The following is a 25,681-nucleotide window of genomic DNA, read 5'->3' on the forward strand; positions in this document are numbered from 1 at the left end:
TCTTCCTGCTTGAACTTGCGCTAAGCTTCATTTGTCCCCCTAAACATGATTTATAATCATTATTTTTGCATTTATATGATTTATGTTATCATTAATATGGTTCTCTAACACAATGCACATAGTCTGGAGCTCACTGGGGTCCTGCATGTGCTTTAATCAGGCGTTTTAACATGTTTTCCATGAAAATGATTTGTATTCACAATCATGGGGCCATATAAATCAAATTCCGGGTAAATCGGAGCACAATTGTACCTTTTACTATTTAAATGTATTTGTATTATATATTTTTGTGCTATAAAAGTGACATTTCTGGGTGACTTTGTCAGCTAATGGAGCTTAGCCCACAAATCCTGGAGGTTCCATTGCTGAATTTGGGAGCTCATAGGCGGCCTGCCATGGGCCCCCACCTGTGGAAAGAAGAAAAAAGTAAAGAAAACGGTCAATTATATCTTAAAATAATCAAAAATGAAGTTTTAAAAAATTGTCGAAGAAAACGAAGAAGGGGCTCTAAAAAGCTCAACCTATTGGCGCTTCGGGCCTAAGCCCCGGACACTTTTCCACTTCTCCGTTGCAACTTACAACGGAGTGGGGAAACCAAGCTTCCCCTTCTCCGTCAAAAAAATGCATTCATCCATTTCAGACTACTGTCTGCACGAAATCGGAAACCCGGTTTTTGAGAAGACTCAGAAAAAAAAACGGCTGTCTGATGTCCTGGAGAAATTCATCCGCTCCATGTGCACTCTGGCTCGGATAGATTTGTTGCCTGGAGACCCCCCAGCCTGGTTCTTACCAAACTTTAAGTTTTTGAACTGGTCTCTGGAGGAATGTAAGGGGAGTTTGAGGGGACTCTAACTGCATTATGAGGCACTATTTTCGGATACATTTCCTCACTTTTACCCATTTTTTATGGTTCTCCAAAAAGTTCACTCAGACTTTTTTCTGACTGGAGGAATGTTAGGGTTAGGTCCGGTCTGACATCGTTTAGCTCTCTGCTGCAGAGAGGAAGAGAAGATCACTGCACAAAGTCAAAAATCGTGCATCCAAATGGAATAAATATAATTAATCATTATTAATACGTTAAGTCTTGTTCATTGTCTTGTTCACTTTTATTAAATGTTTGATATTTCCGGCACAGACCCTTTCATACCGGCTGTGGAAGCTATTCAGTATTTTTCACATTTATTTAATGTATTTATTTGTTATTTTTTGTTTTGTAGAATTAATTGATTTACAGCCATATTATTTAAGTTAAGTTGAGTTCCAGCTAAAATGCTTTTATTTTGAAGGTGATGGGTCAATTTGGGCACACAGCTGGGTTTATTTAAGTCAATCAGGGCACAGCAGCAGTCAGTGGGCACCGGGAAGGTCTATGGTTTTTTACCAGTATCAGGGCTGAGTTCAGCAAACATTTCAACACCTTTTGCTGTATTGTTCTTGCCAAGGTGAAGCTAATAAATACCACAAAAACGTTGATGCCTTGTCTGGACAATGGACTCATTACCAACTCATGATCTGCGTAAGATCCACTATACCTGGTGCCTCAGTGGCCTTTTGAAGTGTTATTGTTGTTGACAAATAGCCACTACAGGCACAGTGCAGGATATTCCTGTCTATGTTTAAATCTCCTAGAAAATAAATCTCTCTGTGACGATCACACACTTTATCTAACATTTCACATACTTAGTTTAAATAAATTAGGTTTGCATTTGGAGGACTGTAACAACATCCTACTTACAAAGGTTTCAAGTGTGGTAAATTAATTTGCAACCAAGTGCACCAAAAAGGTCCAGTTTACATAATGTCCTAGTGTCTAATCCAAATGAACAATGGCTTATCCTTAGAAAGACAATGTGTGACCACAAGTGACACATGTAAGATTTTAACTTTGGAAAATGTTAGACAACAGATTTATCATTTAGATATCTTATCACCGGCGCAGACTGAAAACTCATCTCTTTCGACTCCACTTCGAGCGATAGAATTACTAACAAAGAACTGCTAACAGAGCACTTATATACTAATAAAGGACTGGCTTATCTAAAGCCAGTTGAGTAGCACTTGAAATGTTTTGGCTCTATGAAACCTGATGTACTTATATGATTCTGTTTTCTTCAAGGTTGTGTCTTCCTGGTCGAATGCACTTATTGTAAGTCGCTTTGGATAAAAGCGTCAGCTAAATGTAATGTAATGTAATTATCAGGCTGACACTTGGGTTCTGCCGGGTCCTTTCACTCCGTTAGGAACCTTCCTAAGCTTAACTGACCCTCTTCCTCCTTTGTCATGTGCCAGTTCGCCTCATTCCATGCCATGTCAAGAAAGCCAGCGTGTTTCAAGCTAAGAACTTTATTTACCATCTACCAAGAGCCACGTTAATTAAGTCTTGTATTATTTGCAATTTGCCTTTGCACATTCTTTCCTACATTTTGTAAACACTTTTGTTTTTGTACTTTTATTGTTGAGTCGCTGCATTTGAGTCGCAGTCATTGTGTCACGTTCTTTACGTTTTTCACACTTTCCACTCTCAAGAAAAACAAATGTATGCAATTCAGAAGCCCAAGATTAGGTAAATAATTATTTAATTAATACTGTATGTAATAACACAAATATATGACTTATTCACCATCTTTATATAAAATAAACGTAAAGGCAAAGAAGAGGATTTGTAAAAGCAGGGCAGATGAATAGATTAAATGAAACTCGAAAAATACAAATACAAATATTGTAAAATGAAGGAGGAGCAAAACATTCTGTGATTTTGTTACAACATTTGATGCAGACATTTTTTATTGGAAAGGAAATGTTTTATTAATCACTGTGATCTTCATCCGTTCACAATAAGGCAAGCAGGTTCATGTTGCTTTAAGGTTTTAGTATGATTGTGTCTGATATCACATTTGCATTGTTACGTATTAACATGGCTCAGTGGGTAGTGTGCTGAACTTCAAATCAGGGGATAGCAAGTTCGAGTCCCACTGCAGTCAGCATGTCTGTAACTTATGCAAGTAAGTTCACCTGAGGCTCATTGGGTTTATTTGTTACTAGTTCAACTGAAGGCTGAATGTTTCATATCAAACATGCAGCCTGGTGATGCATAAAGTGAAATAATACATGACTTATGGTACATCAATAATCGGTTTGGCCATAACACAAACCAGCCAAGGTGAACACCTCAGGTCACACAACAACAACTCTGTTAAGGCAGTGTTATATGAACAAATCAAGAAGCTAGTTCTTCAAACACATCATCTTTGATTCTGATGGTCTGTCTATGAAAACGATAACACAGTTTAATCTATCAAGAGGAGTTAAAGAACGTTTGTTTGTGTTTCTCCAATTCTGCTGCCACAAACCTCATTAACCAAACCATTTGTTGTGATTAAGAAATGGCTTATTCATTTCTGAGAACCATGGTATGCTGCAGGAGGCAATGTTAAAGTGTTCCCATTTAATCCCATGCAAATGTATGTTTGACATCTTTCATCTTGTCTTTGTAAACAGCGTCAAAGTACGCTGCATCTGCCGGGGTTAGCTGGTTTTTCCAGTCTCCAACAATTCCTGAAACACAACATGGGAAGAAAAGGAAATCCTTATTAAGTTGGAGAAATATACCTTTCTATCTTATTTTGAATAGACAAATATGTTCTTGCTATTTAGAAATATAGTATGTCAGTTTCTGAGGATTCCCTGATGGTCCTGATACCATCCACCAAACATGACTCAGCACCAATGAATGCCCTACCCCCAAAGACATGCTATGACTAGATAGTACAATATTAGTGAGAAAATAAAGCCCAGCAAACTCTCCATAAACATCATTATGTATTTCATGAACAGATTATTTCAGGATGTATTGCGCAACGGAAATACATCAGTGTGTCCTCGGTTATAGCTCCTCCAGATTCAAATAAACCTTTTGTATTCTATGTATTATTTAATGACACTCACCTTTCCTGAGAAACTCAGACTTTGTCTGGTCCATTAATTCACGAGGAACAGTAGAGAGGTTTGACATGTTGTTCTTCTTCATGTTCTTGAACAAACATCGGTCGGCTATCTTCTCTATCGCTTCATGGTCCAGAGGTTTCTGCAGGAACTGAGCCATGTTGCCCACAGAGTCCTTCAGGTCCTGCAGACAAACACAGATACGCTCATAGTCCTGCAGCGGCTCTCCCAGTATACACTATCTTAGTAGGAGGAGTTTGAAGATGATTGCTAAATCATGGTCAGAACTATTGGGGAAATATTTGGAAAATTGATTTGAGGCAGATTTGAGGATTGTTCCTGAGTCTCACCATTATCATCTGTTCATAGGAGATGTGCATGATGTGCTCTTCATCTGCAGCATTCAGCCAGCTCTTCACATGATCAAACCACGAGCCAAACAGAACTGGAAGGAACAGGAGACACAAGTATTCCTTTCATAAGAGGTTATCATAACTTAGTTTGTTTACTGAACCTTTCAAGATCTCCCTTGTTAAAGGCTACACATAATGCAAAAAGCACTAAATGGCTTTGCAAGATACACATGTATCCATGGTGTGCTAGCGACCCACAATGTATAAGAATGGACCGTCTTCTCTATTTGACTCTTGCTGGTATTTTGGGTTGCTTTAAAAAGACAGGTGCTTCAAATGAGCATTTTCAGAGAATTTATAAGAACAAGAATGTGTTTTTTGAACATTAAAGTTCGTAATCATGGGCTAGTAAAATCCCAAAACACAATTGAGAATGTGCATGATAAGTCCCCTTTAAATCATGTTACCAGGTAAAAGGTTTTTAAGAGTTTTCGTCCCACTCACTGATATGTATGGTGTTATGAACGCATTCTAAACATTACATAGCTGTAACAATCAGAAAAACCTTTTCCATCAAGGAACTTGTGGAGGAACTGGGTCTGTGGGCCTGGGTCCACCAGGAAGGAAGCCGCCTCATGATGATGAAAAGACGATGTGAACACATCTTTGGGGTTCCTCGTCACATAGATGACCTGCAGTGATGACATGACGTCAGACCCTTTCCTTCACACATACTGTCTGTGATGCGTTTATCACATTGAATCTGATCCGCCTTAGTTGATAGGTTTACCTTTGGCTTTACTTCAAAGAAAGATGGTGGCATCATGTTGTACTGGAAGTGTGTAGTCAACAGTCGTGGAGAGGGCCTCTGTTCAAGTTCGAGGGAGGCAGTCTGCTGCAATTCAAGCCAGGGAACACGTTTCCAGTTAACAATCGTGTCAACAGGTGCTGGATCTCCTCCACTCATGATCAGAGGGACAATCTCCTGCATCCAGTGTGTACCTAAACAAAAAGAAAACAATATTTTCTTAAATATGTATTTATTAGCCCTTGTAAAACTTGGGGTGAGGTGAAATTATACCCATTTTCACCCCACCCCATACTCGTTTGCTTGTGCTTAAATGCGGCCTTCAGAATAAGATAACCACTAATTAATTACTCGTGAATTGTTAATACCATGAAAACATTCCCAAAGTCACAGGCAATAGCCAACCAGGAGGGAGGGTTCTTTCTTATCTTGTGTGCTTGCCAAATGTAATACTTCATACACAAACACACCATCCAAAAGATGGTTCAACTATTATTGAAATCTCTGGCCAAATGTCAATCTCCACTCTGTCTCAAGTTAACTTCTTATTTCATATGATTTTACAAGAAATGTTACTATGTCGTTTGGATATTATGTTGAATCACCAGTAAAAACATTGCTTTGTAGCTATCTGTTAATTGTTTGTGCAGATTCAATACATGAAGGGACACACCATTAGAAACAACTTAAAGGGGACCTATCATGCAAAATGCACTTGTTGATGTCTTTTCTACATAACCATGTGTCCCCGGTGTGTCGGGGAACTCACGCAGCGTCAGAACATAAAACCCTCTCTCTTTTCCTCCGTGCCCAAATCTCTAAAAACGGGGGAACAACGGAGCTGATCCAGATTTGCGTCCGATATGACGTAATATCTGAAATGTGGACCCACGGCCCAATCAGAAACGTTGCTATCAGAAACAATGACCGACTGTTTTGGACGTAATATGGTCGGTGTTTACATTAGCATCGCTAACACTCAGAGCTAACCTGTACTGGAGAGCATGTGTGTGAAGAAGCTGGATATCAAAAGGAACTCACCTTGTGGTATAACCGGCAAGAGTGAAAGCCTTTGAGCTCCATACAGTTTCAGAGATAATCCTCCCGCATGAGCCCAGCTTTATACGCCAAAATCAGCACTTTTGAAACAGGAAGTGAAATAGAGGGATGTGAGGCATGGCTAGAATGGGTGATCTGTTTGGTATTTTGAGCAAAACACTTCATAGACATGTTTTTTATATATTTGTATATATCTGAGACCTATGCTATTGCCTAAAAATAGCATGATAGGTGACCTTTAAAACATTAAGTAAGTCCAAATCAGAGGAACTAACTTGTTGATACTTGGATCATTGGCATACAGTAGTAGGGTCATTGTCCTCAACCGGACCTCCGAGCATGGACAGAGAGATCATGGTACTGCTGTAGGACCCCGGATGTCTTTGAACACTGCCTAACGACAACCCAACGGACCCATCTGAAAAATTAGCTAGCTATAGCTAAAGCCCATCTTTTACAGTAACAGAAAACCCAGTAGGCTACATATATCTACACTGCAATTATCAATGAAGTATATTTTGAAAGACATGGGGTCTAGTGTTTAACAAAGGTGTTCAAAAACAAAACAATGACGGCAGGCAGGGTTTTATAGGCATTCTATTTAAACTATACTTTTGGACACTACGTCACAGGAACGATGGAAAATAGCTATGTTTTAGCAGTGATCAACAACATTTGGAATTGTTAGATTGTTATAGAACCTTTTCCCTAACTGCCTGTGAAACTCTCTTTGGTGAACTGCTGCACCAGGATTCATATCGTGCGAATGGCAAAACATATCAGTGCTTGTGAATTATTTTCACTTGCTCTTGTCTCATCTGGCTTCTCACAGAAATACAAAGCAGCAGGAAATGTCTTCCTTTTCATTTTACAATTATTTTACAAATCAAATAATAAAAACGTATCTTGAGTAGTGGTGCACACATTCAACACCTAACACTTACAACTCACCAGATTTGGGATACGTCACGATGATGATATCATCTGGGCGAAAAGCAAACTCTTCAAAGTATTTCAGACTCTCTGGCGTGTGCATAGATGAGACCACGTAGACCCCCTTGTACACCGTGTATAACTCTTCCTCCATCATAGTTTAAGGTGCAGAATCTCTGTGGATGAGGGAATGTATATAGTGGATGATGTGTGAGTGCTCGTCCCTATTAAAGGAAAAGGCATTGAGTAAATATTTAGCCTGTCAAACATCCCTGGGACTCACACCGTTGCCATAGTTTATAATCCAAATGAAAAAAATGTCACCTTTAGAGTTTAAGGCGAGACACGGCAGGCAAAAACATAGTTTTTCAAATACTGGTCAATTTTGAGATTTTGTGCTATTTTGATTCTATAACATGTTTTCTTTCAGGCTTTTGGAAGGAAAACGTACAAAATACAAATTTAAGTGTTTATTTTACTATAGTTTGTCTATTTGCGTCTGTAGATTTCTCCTAAATTCACCAAAAGTTAGCATTCTAACGTAACCGCGACCGCTGTGTGCACCATGTCGTAGTGATGTGTCGGTCGCAAACTTTTAAGTGAACGACGGGAGCCGGCTCGCGCCCGCGAACGAGCCGTTTTTTTTTTGTTTTTGCGGAGGGATCTAGATCGGCATGAAGGCACATTATGCAATGTGCACATTATCCCGCTTATTACACATGGCCACATTCTCAACAAAGTAACAACATGACTCCCAATATTAAGTGAAATGCTTTTATGGATTTAGAAAATGATTTTATTGATTTAAAAAATAGTTGTATTGATTTAAATTGACATGCATCCGCTAAGAAAAGTAGTCCGTTGTTACTGTTTGAACTAACGTAGCAACGGCAGGAACTGCTTCGATAGTGTTTTTGAGGAGCTTTTTGATTACAGATTTGAAAACATCGTTGCTTGCTTTAAAAGTAGCACAATTCATGATGTCAAACCTTGGAAAGTATCCAGATATCCCTGCCCTAATGCCAAAGGAACTGAATATGTGTCGCCGTTTCATGTCTATGTCTGGACCGCTGCGTAAAAAGGAGAGTTTCTGCCCCATTACTTCTCTTCTTACTTCTATAAGAATAAAACACGGAGGACGGAGATCTCTTTTCCTCCCCCTCTTTTCCCCGCTGCAGCCCAGCAGCTGATCTCAGTGCACGCTCCCCTCTCCTGCAGGGGGGCGTGGTCAGCTGCAGCTCACAGAATCAGCCCCCTGCAAAATCAGCGCTGGAAAGAGCAAATAGAGCGAAATGAGGCATGGCTAAAATGCAGGATCTTTTTGGTATTTTGAAAAAAAAACTATATCTATATAGGTATGGCCCTACAATGTATTGTTCAAATATAGCATGATAAGTCCACTTTAAGTAATACAAGACAGAATGATGATGATCTCGGTGCTACAGCTGCTCCGTGCATGCATGCAGTGACATGTAATATCCATGGATTAGAGACGGTTGGATGCTGCTGTTTTGAGCATTGCAATATATTTATGTTCACTATGTTATTTATTTATGATTATCCTTAGGCTCAGCAAAGATTTGATGTCAGCTGTTGCTGTCTTTTTTTCTATACTGTAGTTAATAGTTACTGAAATAGAGCCCTGCTGTTTTGTCAGGGCCTTTTCTTTAAATATAATTTTAAAATGTCGATACAGTAGCCCCTTTTTTTAAATGTCTATGCTTAAGTTGTTATAGGTGTTGCTATCTGCTTTGTGTAGTGTGGTTCTACAAGCAAGTCAGTGCATTAATTGGGTGGTATCAGAGAGTTACAAGGGTCTCTAAATGCAATGAAAACATTTGGCCACAATCATTTTTACTTTTGAATACTTCAGTACAAAGGATGTATTGAATATTTTAAGTGATATATGTGTACATATAAATCATTAGTCAAAACAGGGCTACATTTAATTAAAAGGTATAATATGTGGTAAACTGAAGAGCCGTTTGGGAGCCGAAAGAGCCGGCTCTTCTTGGTGAGCCGAGCCAAATGATCCGGCTCACCAAGAAGAGCCAGAATTCCCATCACAGAGATATCGTTGGAAAGCTGTGTGCACCAAGTCATCAGAGATATCGCTGGAAAGCTGTGTCTCTCCTGCACAATCTCATTGGATCCAAATATGGTCATTTCCTTTGTATCAGCAACCAATCGTGAAAGCACAAAGGTCTTAAACCAAGAAACGAAATCTCATTGGCTGGTGTCAATTTCTGACAACGTGATTCGTTCAGATGCGTCACGTGGTGTGCTAAAACACTTCCTGGTTAGCTTACAGCTGGAAATTGAAATCTCAAAATGGCAAAAGAAAGGCGAAAAAAAAGTTCACAGAGAAGACGACAACAATTGTCACTTGCACGAAGCAAGGTTAGACAAAAAACAAATGACCCCGAACATGAAATACCTTCACGGAGTGCGTCGATGCGCAAGCTGTCATCCAAAGAACAGGAGGGTTAAGCTAGCGCCTCACTGCAATCTTTAAAGGTCCTTTTCTCAAAATGAGTTTTTTCTCCTACTCTGAGTTCGAAATGTCAACTTCAGTAGCACGTAGATGCACCAAACCTTCCAGTTATATTCCTATCAATATTATGAAGGCTTTTACAGAAGGGTTTGTTCATATATCATTCATAGCCTGAATTATACAACATTGTATACCTAAAAACATGGCGAAAATTGATATTTTAGGGCTGTTGACAGTATTTTCTGAATTATGGAGTGATACAAAGAGATATCCAATATCGCTTCTGTGAAAACCTTAGATACTAATATGACTACAAAATTAAACAAGAATTTTGAACCTGGCTTTATCCAAAGTTCAGATTTCGATTCCTGAAATGTGTTAAAATATGCGCAAATTTAATGAGATAATGGATAATTTTTATATTTAAACATGCTATTTCAGAAAACTTGTAATACAAAAAACAATTGCCTTATTGCAAGTAATTAACCGGAGAAATTTCTAGCTGATACCTTTAAGTTAAAAAAATGTACCCTATTCACCTTAACATGAATATCCTACAGATTGTGAGAAGGTATCACACATCATTTATCAAATGTAAAAAATGTAAATGTCCTTAACATCAAATGCAACCTTACTCACTGCATCCCAATACCTTTGGAAACTTCTAGACCCCTCACTAGAATTTTAAATGTTATCAATAATATGTGTTCCCATTGTCCCAGTTATTTAGGGAAATATAAACCAGGCCATGCCCTTTGCAGCGTCTGCTGGGATACATTATTCTACCAAGGGCTGGACCTAAAGCAGAGACACTGGCAGGCTGCTGAAGAGCCTATCAGGGACAGGGATGACGGGCCATTTGGTGCTCAGTGTGATTCATTCAGCGCCATCAGAGACATCATCGGTGGCTACTGTATATCCCCGAAACACCAGCCCACAAAACAAACATGTAAAATAATTATGAAACATTAGAAGTTATGAATTTGATGAACAATAGTCTACTTTAGGGGGAAGAATTCAGCATTTTCTCGACCATTTATGACATTAGCTTGCATCGTAGTGCCCTTATATGGTCACACTGACATTGCCTCCTTTCCTGTTTGTGTGCAAGAATGTGCGGATAAAAAAGTATGTTGTTTGTTTAGAGATTATAAAATAACAATCACATAAACTGTTGTTCCTTCTCTACAAGGTGGCTGTAAGAGATCCAGCTACAATATACTGATGTTAAAACGTTGAATCTTGAATCCAGTGTGTGTGTGTGTGTGTTCACATATTCTGGTCGTTATATCTGATTTCTCCTGTGTTCCCTCAGACTGTGTCGGCGTTCGCTCCAATCTGTAACCCGGCTCAGAGTCCCTGGGGTCAGAAGGCTTTCTCTGGATACCTGGGTTCGGACAGAGACACCTGGCAGGTGAGAGGAAACACACCTGAGTGTCATCAGATTTATATTGATTCTACATATCTTTGTCGCAAGAATAGGTGTGAACAAAATATATGACTATTATCAGATGTTTTTCATCACCCTTAAAACATATTAATTTTTGTTGTGGTTGGATAAAAGTACCAGAACAAACAAATTAGATGAAAACGAAGATGGATTAAAGCTGCATTTTTGGTTAGACGAAAATATTTGATGTGAAGTTTGGAAATAATTATAATGATCTTATTTGGTCATCTATTTTAAAGAGCATTTTAAAAGCTAACTGGAGGTTTATAGTGTAGAAAAAGCACCTACTTTTCTGTTTCTTTAATATTTATTCTAATTATTTAAGTATTTATTGGAGCCTCCAGAGCTTTATGACGTTTGTATATTGACTATTGTAATATTTTAATAAATGTTCCTGTGTGTGTGTGTGTGTGTTCCATGTGTGTGTTCCTCTGTGTGTTTTTCTCTGTGTGTGTGTGTGTTCCTGTGTGTGTTCCTGTGTGTGACTGTGACTCTCTGTGTGTGTGTGTGTGTTCCATGTGTGTGTTCCTCTGTGTGTTTTTCTCTGTGTGTGTGTGTGTTCCTGTGTGTGTGACTGTGTGTGACTGTGACTCTCTGTGTGTGTGTGTGTGTGTGTGTTCCTGTGTGTTCCTGTGTGTGTGACTGTGACTCTCTGTGTGTGTGTGTGTGTGTGTGTGTGTGTGTGTGTGTATGACCGTGTGTGTGAGACTGTATGTGTGTGTGTGAGTGTTCCTGTGTGTGTGTGTGTGTGTGTGTGTGACTCTGTGTGTGTATGCCCGTGTGTGTGTGTGTTCCTGTGTGTGTGTGTGTGTTCCCGTGTGTTCCTGTGTGTGTGACTGTGACTCTCTGTGTGTGTGTGTGTGTGTGTGTGTGTGTGTGTGTGTGTGTGTGTGACCGTGTGTGTGAGACTGTATGTGTGTGTGTGAGTGTTCCTGTGTGTGTGTGTGTGTGTGTGTGTGTGACTCTGTGTGTGTATGCCCGTGTGTGTGTGTTCCTGTGTGTGTGTGTGTGTGTGTGTGTGTGTGTGTGTGTGTGTGTGTGTGTGTGTGTGTGTGTGTGTGTGTGTGTGTGTTAATTAAGAGGACTTTAGCCAGACATTTTTTAATAACAGGACAGGGTGTCCTGTTACAAATTCTAAAAGCGTAGTGCAGGTGGCCCTGCCTAAGTGTGAGTGTGGCAGATGTGCAATCTTACCTTAAAGCAGGAGAGGAGAGTGCAGATTTCTTTAAGTTACCCCAATCCAAAAAGGTAGAAGGATTTTATTTGAAGAAAATGGTACACACTTATATAGGGTTTTTACCTTCTCTCGTTACAATATGACAATCATACAAAAATATATCATGCTGTGGTAAATTACTAATATAAAACCTCAATTCACAGTTTTACATTTCTTACACTAAATTCTAACTTCAACTGCCCTCTTCAGTTGTGACATGAAAAGTCTAATCCGACAGAATCCAGAGGAATCTCTTCATAAATCGCCGGTGCTAAAAACACATTCAAGCCTAGAGTCCGACCACATTTAGAGGGATCTCCTGTTGTGTTCAAAATTCCAGAAAAGACAAACAACTTCTAAGTTTAACTATTTATTATAAGAGAGCAAAATATATGTTACTTGGCCAAGGACTCTGTCAGGTCACAGAAATCACAGGCAGCAAAGCTGTAACCACTATTTCCGGACCGAGCCTCGAACCTCGTGCGTCGATGCATTTTGTTACACAGGGCGTTGCCCGTACATTTATGATAGGTTGAGACTAGTTGGGGAGGGCCGTGGTTTAGACTTTGGCTCTCTCTCGTTGGTGCACAGACTTAGACAAAGTCTCTTGACAACACAACCTCCAATCAGCATTCGGCCGGCCTGTGAAAAGTCCCTCCCTACTCTATCCGCTCTGTCATTTGTTTTTGCGAAAGCTGCTTTGCAGACAGATCGTGGAATCCTCCATTTACTCTGATTCCCAGTAATGCTGGGGAGTTGAGCACACACACACGGCCAAGGCCAGAGCCTCAATAACTCATTGTCTCTACAGTGTGCACCTGGCTTTTGCAACATTTCTAATGCAGGCTAAAACTTTCTTCTGTGACTTTTCCCTTCGTTTCCTATCCAACCCATCAGAACCTGGGATTGGTGATTGTTTCTATTTATTCCAAAGTCATAGCAACATTTCATGAGCACAATAAGCAAATAATGTAATAATAAGAATCAGTCTTGTAATGTTATATAAAAATAGACTCCACATTTTCAAACTTTCATTCAACAATTCACCGATCAGTTTGAGAGATCTTACCAAGTTGAGAGAACCTACCAAGGAGAAACCCCGCCCTGGAGCTTTTCTCCCTCTTAGCCAGTGCTTTTATGCTGCACAAAGGAACAAAAGAAAGACATCTCCTTATACCCATATATGTGGGCAAAGGTCATGACCTCTGGTGTGTGGGACTGGACATGTCCTGACATATTCTCCTATGGTATGGCCTAAACACGTTTTGGGGCTTCAGTACTTTTCCATTGAGTCAGGCCAAAAAAAGTATAGGTAACACTTTATTTTGATAGTCCATAGTTAACACTCTACAAGTCATCAGTTGACATTCAACAACACTGTTTCAACAGACAAGTAACATGCATTTAACTAACTGCCAGTAGAATATAAGGTACATCTCAAGTGTTGATCTATAGATTTTACAACAACTGTCTGTTGACTGTCAACATGTTTTTTGCAACAGCTTATTAACCGATATTCAACCTTACTATCTGTAGATTGTGAGTTCTTGTGAAAAACCTTCTCAAGTGAATGCATTAGGCTTCTGTATTTATCTTATATATTAGTCAAATAAAACAGGAACAGGTGTTTCTAACTCAAACATTACATACATAATGAATAAATAAAGTTTGTGATCAGTTGTGCAAAACATTTCGCTTTATTCCCATGTCTGTTGCATATCATTAGTGGATGAATGTATGTGTTCTGTTGATAGGTTATAGACTTTCTACTGTTCTCAACTGTGTTTCACTTTGATTGGATAGTCCTAACACATGCCTACAAACGCTTAGTGGAGAACCTACTAAAAGTATACTAATAGTCATCTCTAGATGAGTTGACGATCAACAGATAGTCAACTAAACTCTAAAGTTTCTTATCTGTTGATCATCAACTCATGCTTAATGTAATCTTTAGTTGACATCTTGACTCTCAACAGATTATCAACAGATAGTCGACATGACCCTGTTGACTTTCAACTGACAGATTGATTTTGAGTAGTTTGTCAATTTTGAAGATGTTGACACAATATACAGATGGTAAGGTTGAATATTGGTTAATTGCTGTTGACATGCTACTAAATGTCAACTGATGACTTATAGAGTGTTAAATATGGACAATCAAAATAAAGTGTTACCAAAGTATATTATGCCCCTTGTAGCACTTTGAGATTACTTTTAGCAATGAAAGGTGCTTTACAAATAAAATGCATTATTCTTATTCTTATCATTAGGTTGGACACTCCAAGGGCCCCACCTATTCAGGAGCCATCGGATGCCCCCCAGAGTCTCTTCAAACCAACTGGAACCCCCGATGCCGAACTCAGTCGTCAGGTGGAAGAACTATGGCAGATAGGTGTCCTCCCCTTTCAGGAAGAGCAAGGCATCACCAGATCCAAGCGCCCCTCCAGTCCAGTGGACCCCCTTCCAGCAGCTCATTGACCGGGTCCTGCGTCCCACTCTCAGTATGCAGATATCCGGATGACTACATCGTTCAAAGTGAGATGGGGGGCAGAGTTGGGGCAGGTAAAGGCGGGGCTCGGAGCTAACCTGAAGAAGAGTGAGTTGGGGTATCTGGGGTCGATGGAGTCTCCTCTCTGGTGCCGGGATGGGTGGGAGGTGGTGGTAGGTAGCAGCAGGAGTATGTGCAACACATCTTTCTTCTCAAGAAAAGCTTTAAGTTCAATTGATTGTTTTTGTTCATTTCATATTGAGGAGAGCTAACAGGAAGTCTCTCATCAGCTGCAGCCTTCTTCTTTATTTTCCAAAATGCCTCCACGCTCCTCTTCACGTCTCAAACTCGCCCCGTGATGAAGAAACTGAGAACAAATAAAACCTGAGCTTGCAGATTTGTCTGGAACACCAGAAGCACGTGTTGAAACCTCAATAAATAAACTTCACACGGTACGACCTCTCACCTTTCTGTGTGTCTTCACTTCCTGTCACCTGAGAGGAGAGAGAGAGAGAATAATGATGATGATGAAACAAAGAGAAACAGCTCAAATGATGAAGAGAGAAAGAAGAGTGTTGTTTTCCTCTGAGGTCACGCTCCATTAAAGAGTTTCATATCTGGATGAATGGAGGATATGGTTTCAGTACTCACAGGTCTTCTGGATCGTGGCTCTGAACGGCTCATCATTGATCCTGTAGAGACGAACACAATCCAACAGTTTGAGATCCAGTTTAAAATAAGTGTTTGTTCTTTGAGTCAGCTTCAGAGTCCTGACCTCATGCTTTACATCCCATCATATCTCCTCTGCAAACACTACGACTGCCACAGCTCTCAGCTGCATGACAGGAAGTAACCAGTCATTGGTCTAGAACAGGGGGGTCCACACTTTTTCACCGAGGGCCACATACAGAGAAATATATAAAGCTCTGGGCCGCTCTCTAGAGGTATGCTGCCTCATAAGTTCAGTTATAAGTCAGAAAATCAAATGAAGGTAAAGGATGCTCGTTACTTGAAGATGCTTTAAGAAACAAAGAGCTCTCAGCTCTCCAGAGGGTTTACTTTAGTCTGTCAGCAGCTCATTCCTTAAAGCAGGAGCTTCAGATTGATTATAATTACAGGAAGTATGAAGGTTTATTTCACGCTTGTTATAAAAATAAGTTGTTGGGCTTTTTTCTTATCAAGTTAGATTTGTTAGGAAATGTTTTCAGCTTTAATTGACTGCATTTATTTTACAGGTGGGCTCATTAACACATGAATACTACTGTGTAATATATGTGTACATATATATTTAAGAAGTACAATAGATCCGGAAAAGAAAAAAAGTATCCGAAAATAGTGCCTCATAATGCGGGTAGTCCCCTGTCGAATCCCCTTGCATTCCTCCAGAGGCACATTTGTGAGAACCAGGTTGGGGGGGTCTTGAGGCACAAAATAAGGCCATGCATGGTGAGCGGACACTTCACCTCCGTGTTTGCAGACAGCCGTTTGTTTTCTGTGTGCACCCAAAAACCGGGTTTCTGATGAATATTTTTTGACGGAGAATGGGAAATGAAGCCCCGGACACTTTTCCCCTCCTCCATTGCAACTTACAACGGAGATGGGGAAAAAAGGGCCCGAAGAGCCAAAGGGTTGAGCTTTTTCGGGCCCCTTCTCCGTTTGCACCTAGTCATTTTTTAAAACTTCTTTTTTGATATAATTAACCGTTTTCTTCACCTTTTTCTTCTTTCCACGGGTGGGGGCGCATGGCAGGTCGCCTATGAGCACCCACATTTGGCCTGGAACCTCCAGGATTTGTGGGCTAAGCTCCATAAACTGACAAAATCACCCAGAAATGTCACTTTCCTAGCCCAAAAATATATAATACAAATACATTTAAACATTAAAAGGTACAATTGTGCTCCGAATGACCCGTAATTGGATTTATATAGCCCCATGATAGTGATTAAAAATATTTTTCATGGAAAAAAGTGTTAAAACGCCTGATTAAAACATATACCGGACCCCAGTGAGCTCCAGAGTATGTGCATTTTTCAGGGAACCATATTAATGATAAAATAAATGCATTTAAATGCAGAAATTATGATTTAAAATCATTTTAGGGGAAATGTGTTGAGAGAACATCACTTTCCAAGGCAGAAATAGTGATTAAAATGTGGGGAAAGTGTCTTAAAGAGCCTGTGACAGCATCCCAACAACTGTTGTGCAATGAAATATTGGGCTACTAGTAATCTCGAACCGTCAGTTTAAAAAAGAAAAAGCGATACCGTTCCGTTAAATATCAATAATTTCGAACATCGCGGGGAAATTCCTTCGACTCATTTTGAGGTTTTGGGGGAAGCCGGAAGTGACGTCAATGCGGGAACGCTTCACTGTGCGGCGAGAGAGCCAAACACGGACAAAGTGTGTTGTCGTGCGTAGAAATGGTGAATTACTGAGTTTAGGCAGGTTAATAACGTTTTAATGAAGTTGACTACAGTATATTCATATTTGTCAGTGCTTTCATGTCAATTCGGCGAACATAAACATAAATGATCGTGGTGAAGATGATGATTACATTAGGATTACAAATCGGTAGTGAGAGCTGCTGAATTTCCTCCCGTAGGATGTGATATAAAAACAAATCGATTATTTTTGTAGTTGTAAACTCAAGTGGATGAAACTACATGTATTAGTGCTTTCATGTCAATTCGGCGAACATATGATACATTAAATGATCGTGAGGATGATGATTAATAATCGTTTGAGCCGGTCTGCATTTCCTGATGAGAAAACAAACCGATGCTTTTTGTAGTTGTAGTACACCAACATGGATTAAACGTGTGTTTTTTTCACCACAATGTTGGGGAAATTAATGGATAAAATGCACGGATTATTATTATTATTATTCCCAATCCGATCGGGACACTAGATCCACCGTTTCCCCGCAGCGAGGCTCCGCCCGTTGACAGTTTACGTGGGCTGGGTGCAGTGGCGGACTGGCCATCGGGACGAATCCCGATGGGCCGGTACCGAAGTGGGCCGGTCGGATAAGTCACGAACGTGAGGCTCAGGTTTGGGAAGGCTAAATAACTGTTTTTACCTGACGCTGCCCGCCTCCGGCGTCTATAGAAAAGAGATCAACTCAGTGTGCGGAGTTTAAATCTCTCAAGTCATATTACAGGATAAAGGAAATACAGTTTAAACTGCCGTATGCAGAGAAGACGCCGACGTGTCGCACTTATCATTCATATTACATCATCAATCAGATCATCGATCATATAATATCATAATATATCATATATTTCCTTATCTGCCGTGTCTGGCCGTGCAACACTTACAGTGTCACATACTGTATGCAGAAGTATTATTTTAAGCAACACATTATGTTGACGAAACACTCGAGTCAAATGTAATTAAAGTCAGATCCACTCGTGTCTTAGACGTGAACGCGCTCTCAGCTGGAGAGAGAAACCCTGGCTTGATTTACCGAGTTGATAACCAGCGTCGTAGGACTGCTTAGCGAGATCTCGTTTGTTAGTTTGTTGTTGTTAGTTTGTTACTCAAACATATCCAGGGTATGTTGAACTGGCTTCGTAGTACAGGGCACAGGTGGCTAGCAGCGCTAATGTCAAAGACACAGATATTGCATTATATTTGTATTTTACCAGGATGCAGTGACACAAATATTTACATATTTACATTTACTATCTACAGCACCCGCCGCCCCTGACATCCCCCACTCCCCCCGTTGACAATTTACTAGCGGTACCGAAGTGGGCCGGTCGAGAGTCCCGGGATGATTTTTAGTCCCAGTCCACCACTGGCTACATGACCGTATGATCGCCCATATTGACGCACCTAATTCCTAAACTTCTAACAGATACAACATAAAGCGATCCTTCAGCCTCATATGAGCTCTCAGACACGTTCAACATTAAACTGTCATCGCTGTCTGAGCTTGCTGCTGTGTGCGCCATCGTGTTTACATGCAGATGATGGGATCCTGAACGGTGCAGCTGGAGCGCTGTGCCCGCAATGACGTCACACATCATTTGGCGGGACTTGAAGAATCCCCGAGAAGATCCAGAAAATGGTCAACATTGAAGGGCAGATTAATGGTTATCAAAGTACAAATATCCAAAATCAGTTCAGTAACGGTTTTCAAGGGGACAATATTTACTCAAATTGATGGGTTTGGATGATGGGGGAAACTCGTGTCACAGGCTCTTTAAATGTGGACATAGAGTACACAGAGAGCAGGATGCAGCACCTGACTGTTTTGAAATGCGGGGGAAAGTGTTTTTAAACGTCTGAAAGTGTGTTTTAGCCTTTCCTTTTGGAGGAGTTTTTTTTAACATTGAACCTCTCCTGGAAATGTACAGATTCTGTACTCCAGGAGAGGTTTAATATAAAAAAAAACTTCTACAAATGGACACGAGTCAGAATGCAGAACCGGACCTTCTGAGCCAGGAAAAGTGTTCAAAATTCCTGGGAAAGTGTCTGAAATAGAAGCGAAGTACCGGTTGCTGCAGACAGCATCAGCTAATTTCACAAGACTGTACCCAGAGAACAGGCTGTATCACAGCACTTTGCAAGCCAGGAAAAGTGATTGAATCCTGGGTATACATTGTTTAAATAGTCTAATACCTCCAGGGTGCATCACAGCACTTGACAAGGAATAAATAGTGTTTCACATGTCGGAATAGGTGTATTAAATAGTATAATACTTCCAGGGCACATCACATACTTTTCAACCCAGGAATAAGTGTTTGAAACGTCGGGAAAAGTTGTTTAAAAAGAGACAGAGTTTACCCAGAGAGCAGGATGCAGGACCTGACTTTTTAAGGCAGGAATACGTGTTGGAAACGTCGGGAAAAGTGGTGTAAATAGAGACAAAGTGTACCCAGAGAGCAGGATGCAGCACCAGCCTTTTCAACCCAGGAAAAGGGTTTGAAAGGCGGGGAAAAGTTGTTTAAAATAGTCTGATACTACCAGGGCTCATCACAGCACTTTGCAAGGCAGAAATAATGTTTAAAAGGTCGGGAAAAGTGTTTTTCAAACGTCTGGATGGAGATTGATTAACATTGAACCTCTCCTGGAAATGTACAGATTTTGTACATTTCCAAGAGAGGTTCAATGTTAAATTATATCCTCCAAAGGGACAGGCTCATATTGCTCATATTTTCACAATGCATTGACATTTGGAGCTGATATTTGAACGTTGATAGGCCACCATATGATGTATTGGTTTGAAAATTGAGACATTCGGACAATGTCAAATATTTATAAACATTGCATGGATTAAAAGCTTGGTATAGTGACAGATGGTACCAGCTGTAGCACACCCACAACGTTTGGGGTCATAAATACTTGTTTACCCGTTTTAAGCGCGTTTCATCATAAATACACTTATTTTTGTTTTTCCCAAGTACAGCAAAGTTATTACACGGTCTTAGAGCTCCCCCTGCTGGAAAATGTGAATATCGCATTTTTTGTCACTTTCAAAACTCTCCTGTCATTGGCCGGAGAAATGGGGTCAATTTTGTATTCAATCTGACCGTTAATATTCCAGTGAGAAGAAGTACGTCCAATGGCAGGAGGAATCCCATGTTAATTTAGTCCAAAAAGCGGAGCTTTTTCATTAGGGGCTCCGTGCGGCCAAATGGACAGGATGTCCATATGCACTGCAACGGCCGCATGTGAAATGGACAGAAATAAATCCAGCCTAACCGCTTTTGCCAGGGCACACTACAAATAAGCCGTTGTGTTACACGTGTAGACAACGGCTGCAGGGTAAAAACTGGCCAAAAATTGGGGTCCTTAGCAGTAGCGTGGGGTGGGGAAAAATGTAGGGGAAGCCAATGTTTTTGGGTCGGGGGGGGGGGGGGGGGGGTGGTCAATAACGTAACCAGATGAGTGATTACAGCGCCCGGTAACATTTTACACACATTTGTATCATACAGATGCAGGACTTGTACACGCCTGTTATCTAAGCGACAGGTCCGCACGCACTCTCCAGCTGAAACTCTCTCGTCTTATTAATTTAAGCATTTTCTTATTAATTTAAGCATTTTCTTATTAATTTAAGCATTTTCTTATTAATTTAAGCATTTTCTTATTAATGTATGCCAACCTCCCCCCACCAATGCAATACCAGCCGCTCAATGCGCAGTGCAGATTCGGTAATTAATAAATAAGAAGCATTCATTCACAAACTAAATCAGGAGACCTTTAAAGTTTTACGTTCACATCAAAGTATCAGTATGCGTTGTGTTGATAATGGACGAGACCCGCCGAGTCAGCGCAAAGTTGAGACGATCTCTGTTTAATGTCTGAATCTGATAACAGATAAAATGATCAGTTTTACATACATTTCCCTCAGTGACTCCTCTCATTGCTTGGAACGTTTACAAAAAGGGAAGAGGAAACGTGAGGGACACAATATATACAAAAAGTAAAATCACAAAGAAAGGAAATTAAAGTCCTCACAACAATAAACTCCTGAGCACAGCTCTCCGACCTTGCCAGGTATTTAACATTCAATAAAATGAAGAACACAGAATACAATAATATAAAACACAGAATGTGTGTGATTATACAAAATTAAATTAAATAAACCCCACTGCATATTTACATCTGTTACACTAACACACACTGCAAGTGCAGCAACAGTCCTCGTCTCTGTAATTAGTTCAGTCCGTAGTCCAAAAGTAACACAAAAATATAAACAATCTCATCTATTCAGGTGATCGGGCCCTATATGGCATGCTATCTGCGGTGCTGATTTTCGGATAGCAGCACCCTGTGCTAATTAAACAACTGCAATAAAACAACTACTTCAGACTGAACACCTGCAGCTAAATCCAGGCAAGCAATGCACAATAACCAACAGAACCACATCAGAAATTGCACACATAGCTACACGGGCAGTTCAGGCAACAGGTATGCACAGAGAGAAAGGGGTGTGCATTTCACTCACCCTATTTGAAGAGGAAGGCCATTCTCCTGTCTTTCATGGTAGCGAAGTGGTCAATAACAATGTCATAGAACTTCCCAGCGGCCTTTAGGTCCTCCACAACAACAGAGTCAATGGATATTGTGGCTAGGTTGACAAGTCTGTCCTGTCCACACGTGTTCCTCAGATACGTTTTGATCCTTTTTAGACAGGAAAAGGAGCGCTCTGCTGATGTGCTGGTGGCTGGTATCGTGAGCATGAGCTGGAGCAGCTTGTAGACCTCGGAGAGTGTGCCCTGTAGGTCATCCTCAATAAGAAGCTGTATCAGCTCTCCTGGTGGCTTGTGAAACAACCTGTTGTTGTACAGCGTGTGCAGCTCATTCCTTAACTTCTGCTCATCAAAGAATGGATAGTGTTGATCAGCTGAGCCAGCTCACTGCTGGGAAATGCATCAGGGTTGCAGAACGATGTGAATGATGTGTGTTCCAGTATCCGAAAAAAGTGCAGGTGCTCCATATCTGCAAATCTTTGGGTCATGTGCAACACTATGCCGTCAACAATCTGGAAGTAAAGACGCCGGAAAGACACAACCGTTTCCTCGTCTCCTTCTTGGTGCTGGTTAAACCCTTGCTCCAGGTCGTCCCAGCCGCGGCGACGTCGTTTACGTCGGGGCACAGGATCGCCGACTGCTTTGACCGTGTCATCGTAAATGCGACTGAATGTCTCATCTGTTCTTGTGGCTTTGAGAGCGCTGAGAGTGCTCATGATCCGATCCTGGCATTTTTTTATGTCCGCCGTCTTGCTTTGCAGAACCTGGAAGAGTGGTTCTGTGAGGCCGAAAATGGACTGAAAGACCCCGAGCAGGAAGGTGAAGTCAAAATCCTCAAGTTTTTGCTTCAAGGAAGCACTCTGTGCAATGGTCTCTTTGTCCCATCCCGGCTCTGTCATTATCCTGTCAAAAGCGATACAGAGCGACCCGCGTCCTTCATGGATGGCGTGTACTGCGCGGCTTTTAAAATTCCACCTCACAGCAGAACCCCCTGGTACACGCACAGCTCGATCAACTTCAGACAGTAGTGCTGATCTCTTACATGAACGTGAGAAAAAATTGTGGAAGGCATCGAGATTGGCAAAAAACAGTTTGGCTGCTTGGATGTTGTTTGTGCCTTGTGCTAAAACCAAATTTAATTTGTGAGCATAGCAGTGGATGAATAGCGCATTGGGGCAGTGTGCTTTCACTAAAGCCTGAACGCCACCGTGCTGTCCACTCATGCAGCTTGCTCCGTCATAAGTCTGACAAATCAGTTTGTTTGTTGGGCTGTAGTTCCCGATGGCTCTCATGACAACTGATGTTACAGCTTTTGCATCTCTTTCTAAGCTGACATCAAAAAAGCCGAGGAAACGTTCACACACACTGCCTTTTTCATTCACATATCTGATTATGATAGTGAGTTGGCACTTATTGGAGATGTCTGATGTGTCATCCACTTGTACAGCAATGAAAGGAGAAATGTGTATTTCTTTATCAGTCTCATCCTGGATACAACGAGCTATGCTCTCAATTATGTCATTTTGTATGGTGTTTGACATACCACTGAAGACTGTTGACGATCCCAAGTGCTCCGCGAGTGCAGTGTCAAACTCTGCAAATGCACGTACCAGCTCTACAAAATTGCCCCTGTTAGAGCTGCCAGCGGCCTCATTGTGTCCCCTGAATGCTTGCTCTTGACGTGCAGGGCAGCAATGATGAGTTTCCTCAGAATATCCCGGTTCTTTTTTACTTGTTCGTTGTGCTTCTTTGTGCTAATGGTTCTTGCTACATCCAGAGCCTCGTCAATCCTGACGCGTCTAAAAAGCTTTAATTTCACAGCACAATCTATATGATTTTTAGATTTACCGTGCCTCTCAATTGCCCGTGACAGGTTGGCAAGGTCGATGAATCCTGAAGTTGCCCAAGGATTGTTCAGGGAGCACGAACCCTTGTCAAAAAGAAGACATGGCCAGCAAAATAGACGCTGAAGTTTAGCGCTTCCAGTTAGCCACTCCGTGCGGACATAAATGTCCTCATTGAACGTCCGATTAGATCCCTTATTCCTCTGTGTACACAGCTCGAGTGTGGGCGTTGTCCTGCCATCTGCTTTAATTTTTAGTTGCTGCTGTAGCGGAAGTTTAGTGAAGTTATGCTTAATTAAGTACGCCAAATCTCCTCCCTCCATAATGCTTCATTTGCTTGATCATTTCTAACGGCGGTGATGACAGTTACAGTATTCAAATTGATGTTGATGTGATTGGATGGCAGTGTCCAATCAAATCGCCAGCCGCCAGCCGCCCCTGAAGGGAAGCTAGAGGCGGCTGGCTTCCCCTGGCATGGCCCTGACCAATCACAGGTTGGCAGGGGCATCACGTGGGCCTCATCTGATTGGTTAATCCCTCAATTTTTTTTCACCAAGGGAAGCTAGATTCTGCTGGCCTCCTCTCGCAACAGTGAATGCAATCTACTGTTTCACCATGACATCTAGAGGGGCGCTGTTTCACTCTTTGTAAAATACTCAATGAGAATGGGGGAGAGACGGAGAGACGGTCCGGCAGGAACACACAGGAAAGTAGAATTACAGAAACAAAACAAAGTGTTTTTATTTATTTATTTAAGTTATAACTACAATCCGAAAAAACAGGGGAAGCCTGGCTTCCCTTGGCCTCCGGGAGAAAACGCCACTGGTCCTTAGACCATTCCCTCACAGAGAAAAAAAACATTACATTTTTGGGATTGTAGCGTAATTCACAAAAATTCCTCAAGATTATCATAAATCAAGATCATAGTAAATTAAATAAAAAATGACTTTATAACGCAGGAAAAGTGTTCAAAACATGGGTATTGTTACTGTTTAAAGTCGGCAAAACTGTTTTAATTCAGTACAAATACAACCAGGGCAGACACACACGATTTGTACCCGCAGAAAGTGTTATACACATGGGTAATGTTACCGTTTAAAGTCGGGGGAGATGTTTTAATAAAAGAAAAGCCTGAAAATGCCTCTGCATGACCCCCCCGAGAGCACACAGACACATCCATGGTGATAAGATAAGATGTATACCCGAAAATAGCATGCTAAACGTGGGTATATTAGTTTCAAAGGTCGGGGGGGACTGTTTTAATTCAGTTTTCAATTAAAATGGGTCATTCAGAATGTGCTATTTCAGAATTAAATAGCACAATCTAAACGGTAATAATGATTAGAAATCATTTCCAGGGCAGAAAGCGATTTTTAAAAGTGAAAAAACTATTTTAAACCGTTTAAAAAGCACTAAGTGATTTGAGTGCAGTTCCTATGTGTCCCCACAGGAGGGCGCATCATTCAAGGGAGCACAGTGCATTAACAGTGAAAACATACTGTGAAATATTTACAGTAAATTACTGTGAAATCCATGCAACTAGTAGCCAGTAATTTACTGTAATTTTACAGCCAAACATTTTACAGTGTAACTAATGTCCTGCAGGTCACCCTTGAAAAAGAGATCTTTTGATCTCAAGGGGCTTTCACCTGGTTAAATAAAGGCTACAAACAAACAAACAAACAAACATGTCAAACAGAGATTCCTATTAAAAGTTATTAATTAATAGCAAGATTTGACAATGGCTGACAGATTATTTAAGCCCATCAAGCACACACACCCCCATGGTGAGAAGATAACATTTATACCCGAAAATAGCATGCTAAACGTGGGTATATTAGTTTCAAAGGTCGGGGGGGATTGTTTTAATTCAGTTTTCAATTAAAATGGGTCATTCAGAAGTGGCGAACCGCCAACCAGAGGCCAAGGAGTTCCCTGTCGAAAGCACTGTACTTGTGCTCCCTGGGGGTCAACTGGCGACTGAAAAAGGCGAGCGGTTGCCAGGCACCGTCAACCCATTGTTCATGCACTACGCCTACAGCGTAGTCAGACGTGTCGGTGGTGATAGCGATGGGGGCCTTGTGTGAAGGTTGAGCCAACATGGCGGCTTC

At 40.9% G+C, this 25,681-nt stretch overlaps 1 protein-coding gene and 1 long non-coding RNA gene across 3 annotated transcripts; both read right to left on the minus strand.

The window, feature by feature from the left end:
• Nucleotides 1-2,829: 2,829 nt before the first annotated feature.
• Nucleotides 2,830-12,709, minus strand: LOC117542155 (sulfotransferase 2B1-like). Of its 2 annotated transcripts, none has more exons than XM_034209625.1 (6): nt 12,234-12,709; nt 5,086-5,297; nt 4,861-4,987; nt 4,293-4,387; nt 3,946-4,126; nt 2,830-3,555 (listed from the first exon to the last, which is right to left on the minus strand). In XM_034209625.1, exons 2-6 carry the CDS (start codon nt 5,284-5,286, stop codon nt 3,446-3,448), a joined length of 714 nt encoding a protein of 237 aa, XP_034065516.1. In that variant the 5' UTR covers nt 5,287-5,297; nt 12,234-12,709; the 3' UTR covers nt 2,830-3,445. The 2 variants fall into 2 exon arrangements, with proteins under 2 accessions (XP_034065516.1, XP_034065515.1); XM_034209624.1 differs by lacking the exon at nt 12,234-12,709 and adding an exon at nt 7,114-7,252.
• Nucleotides 12,710-14,596: 1,887 nt separating this feature from the next.
• On the minus strand, nt 14,597-15,598 carry LOC117542156. The gene is made up of 3 exons (XR_004568387.1): nt 15,395-15,598; nt 15,210-15,237; nt 14,597-15,110 (listed from the first exon to the last, which is right to left on the minus strand). It is a non-coding gene; the product is annotated as an uncharacterized LOC117542156 (long non-coding RNA).
• Nucleotides 15,599-25,681: the final 10,083 nt, after the last annotated feature.

This window comes from Gymnodraco acuticeps, unplaced genomic scaffold, assembly GCF_902827175.1.
Source record: "Gymnodraco acuticeps unplaced genomic scaffold, fGymAcu1.1, whole genome shotgun sequence".
Taxonomy (NCBI): domain Eukaryota; kingdom Metazoa; phylum Chordata; class Actinopteri; order Perciformes; family Bathydraconidae; genus Gymnodraco; species Gymnodraco acuticeps.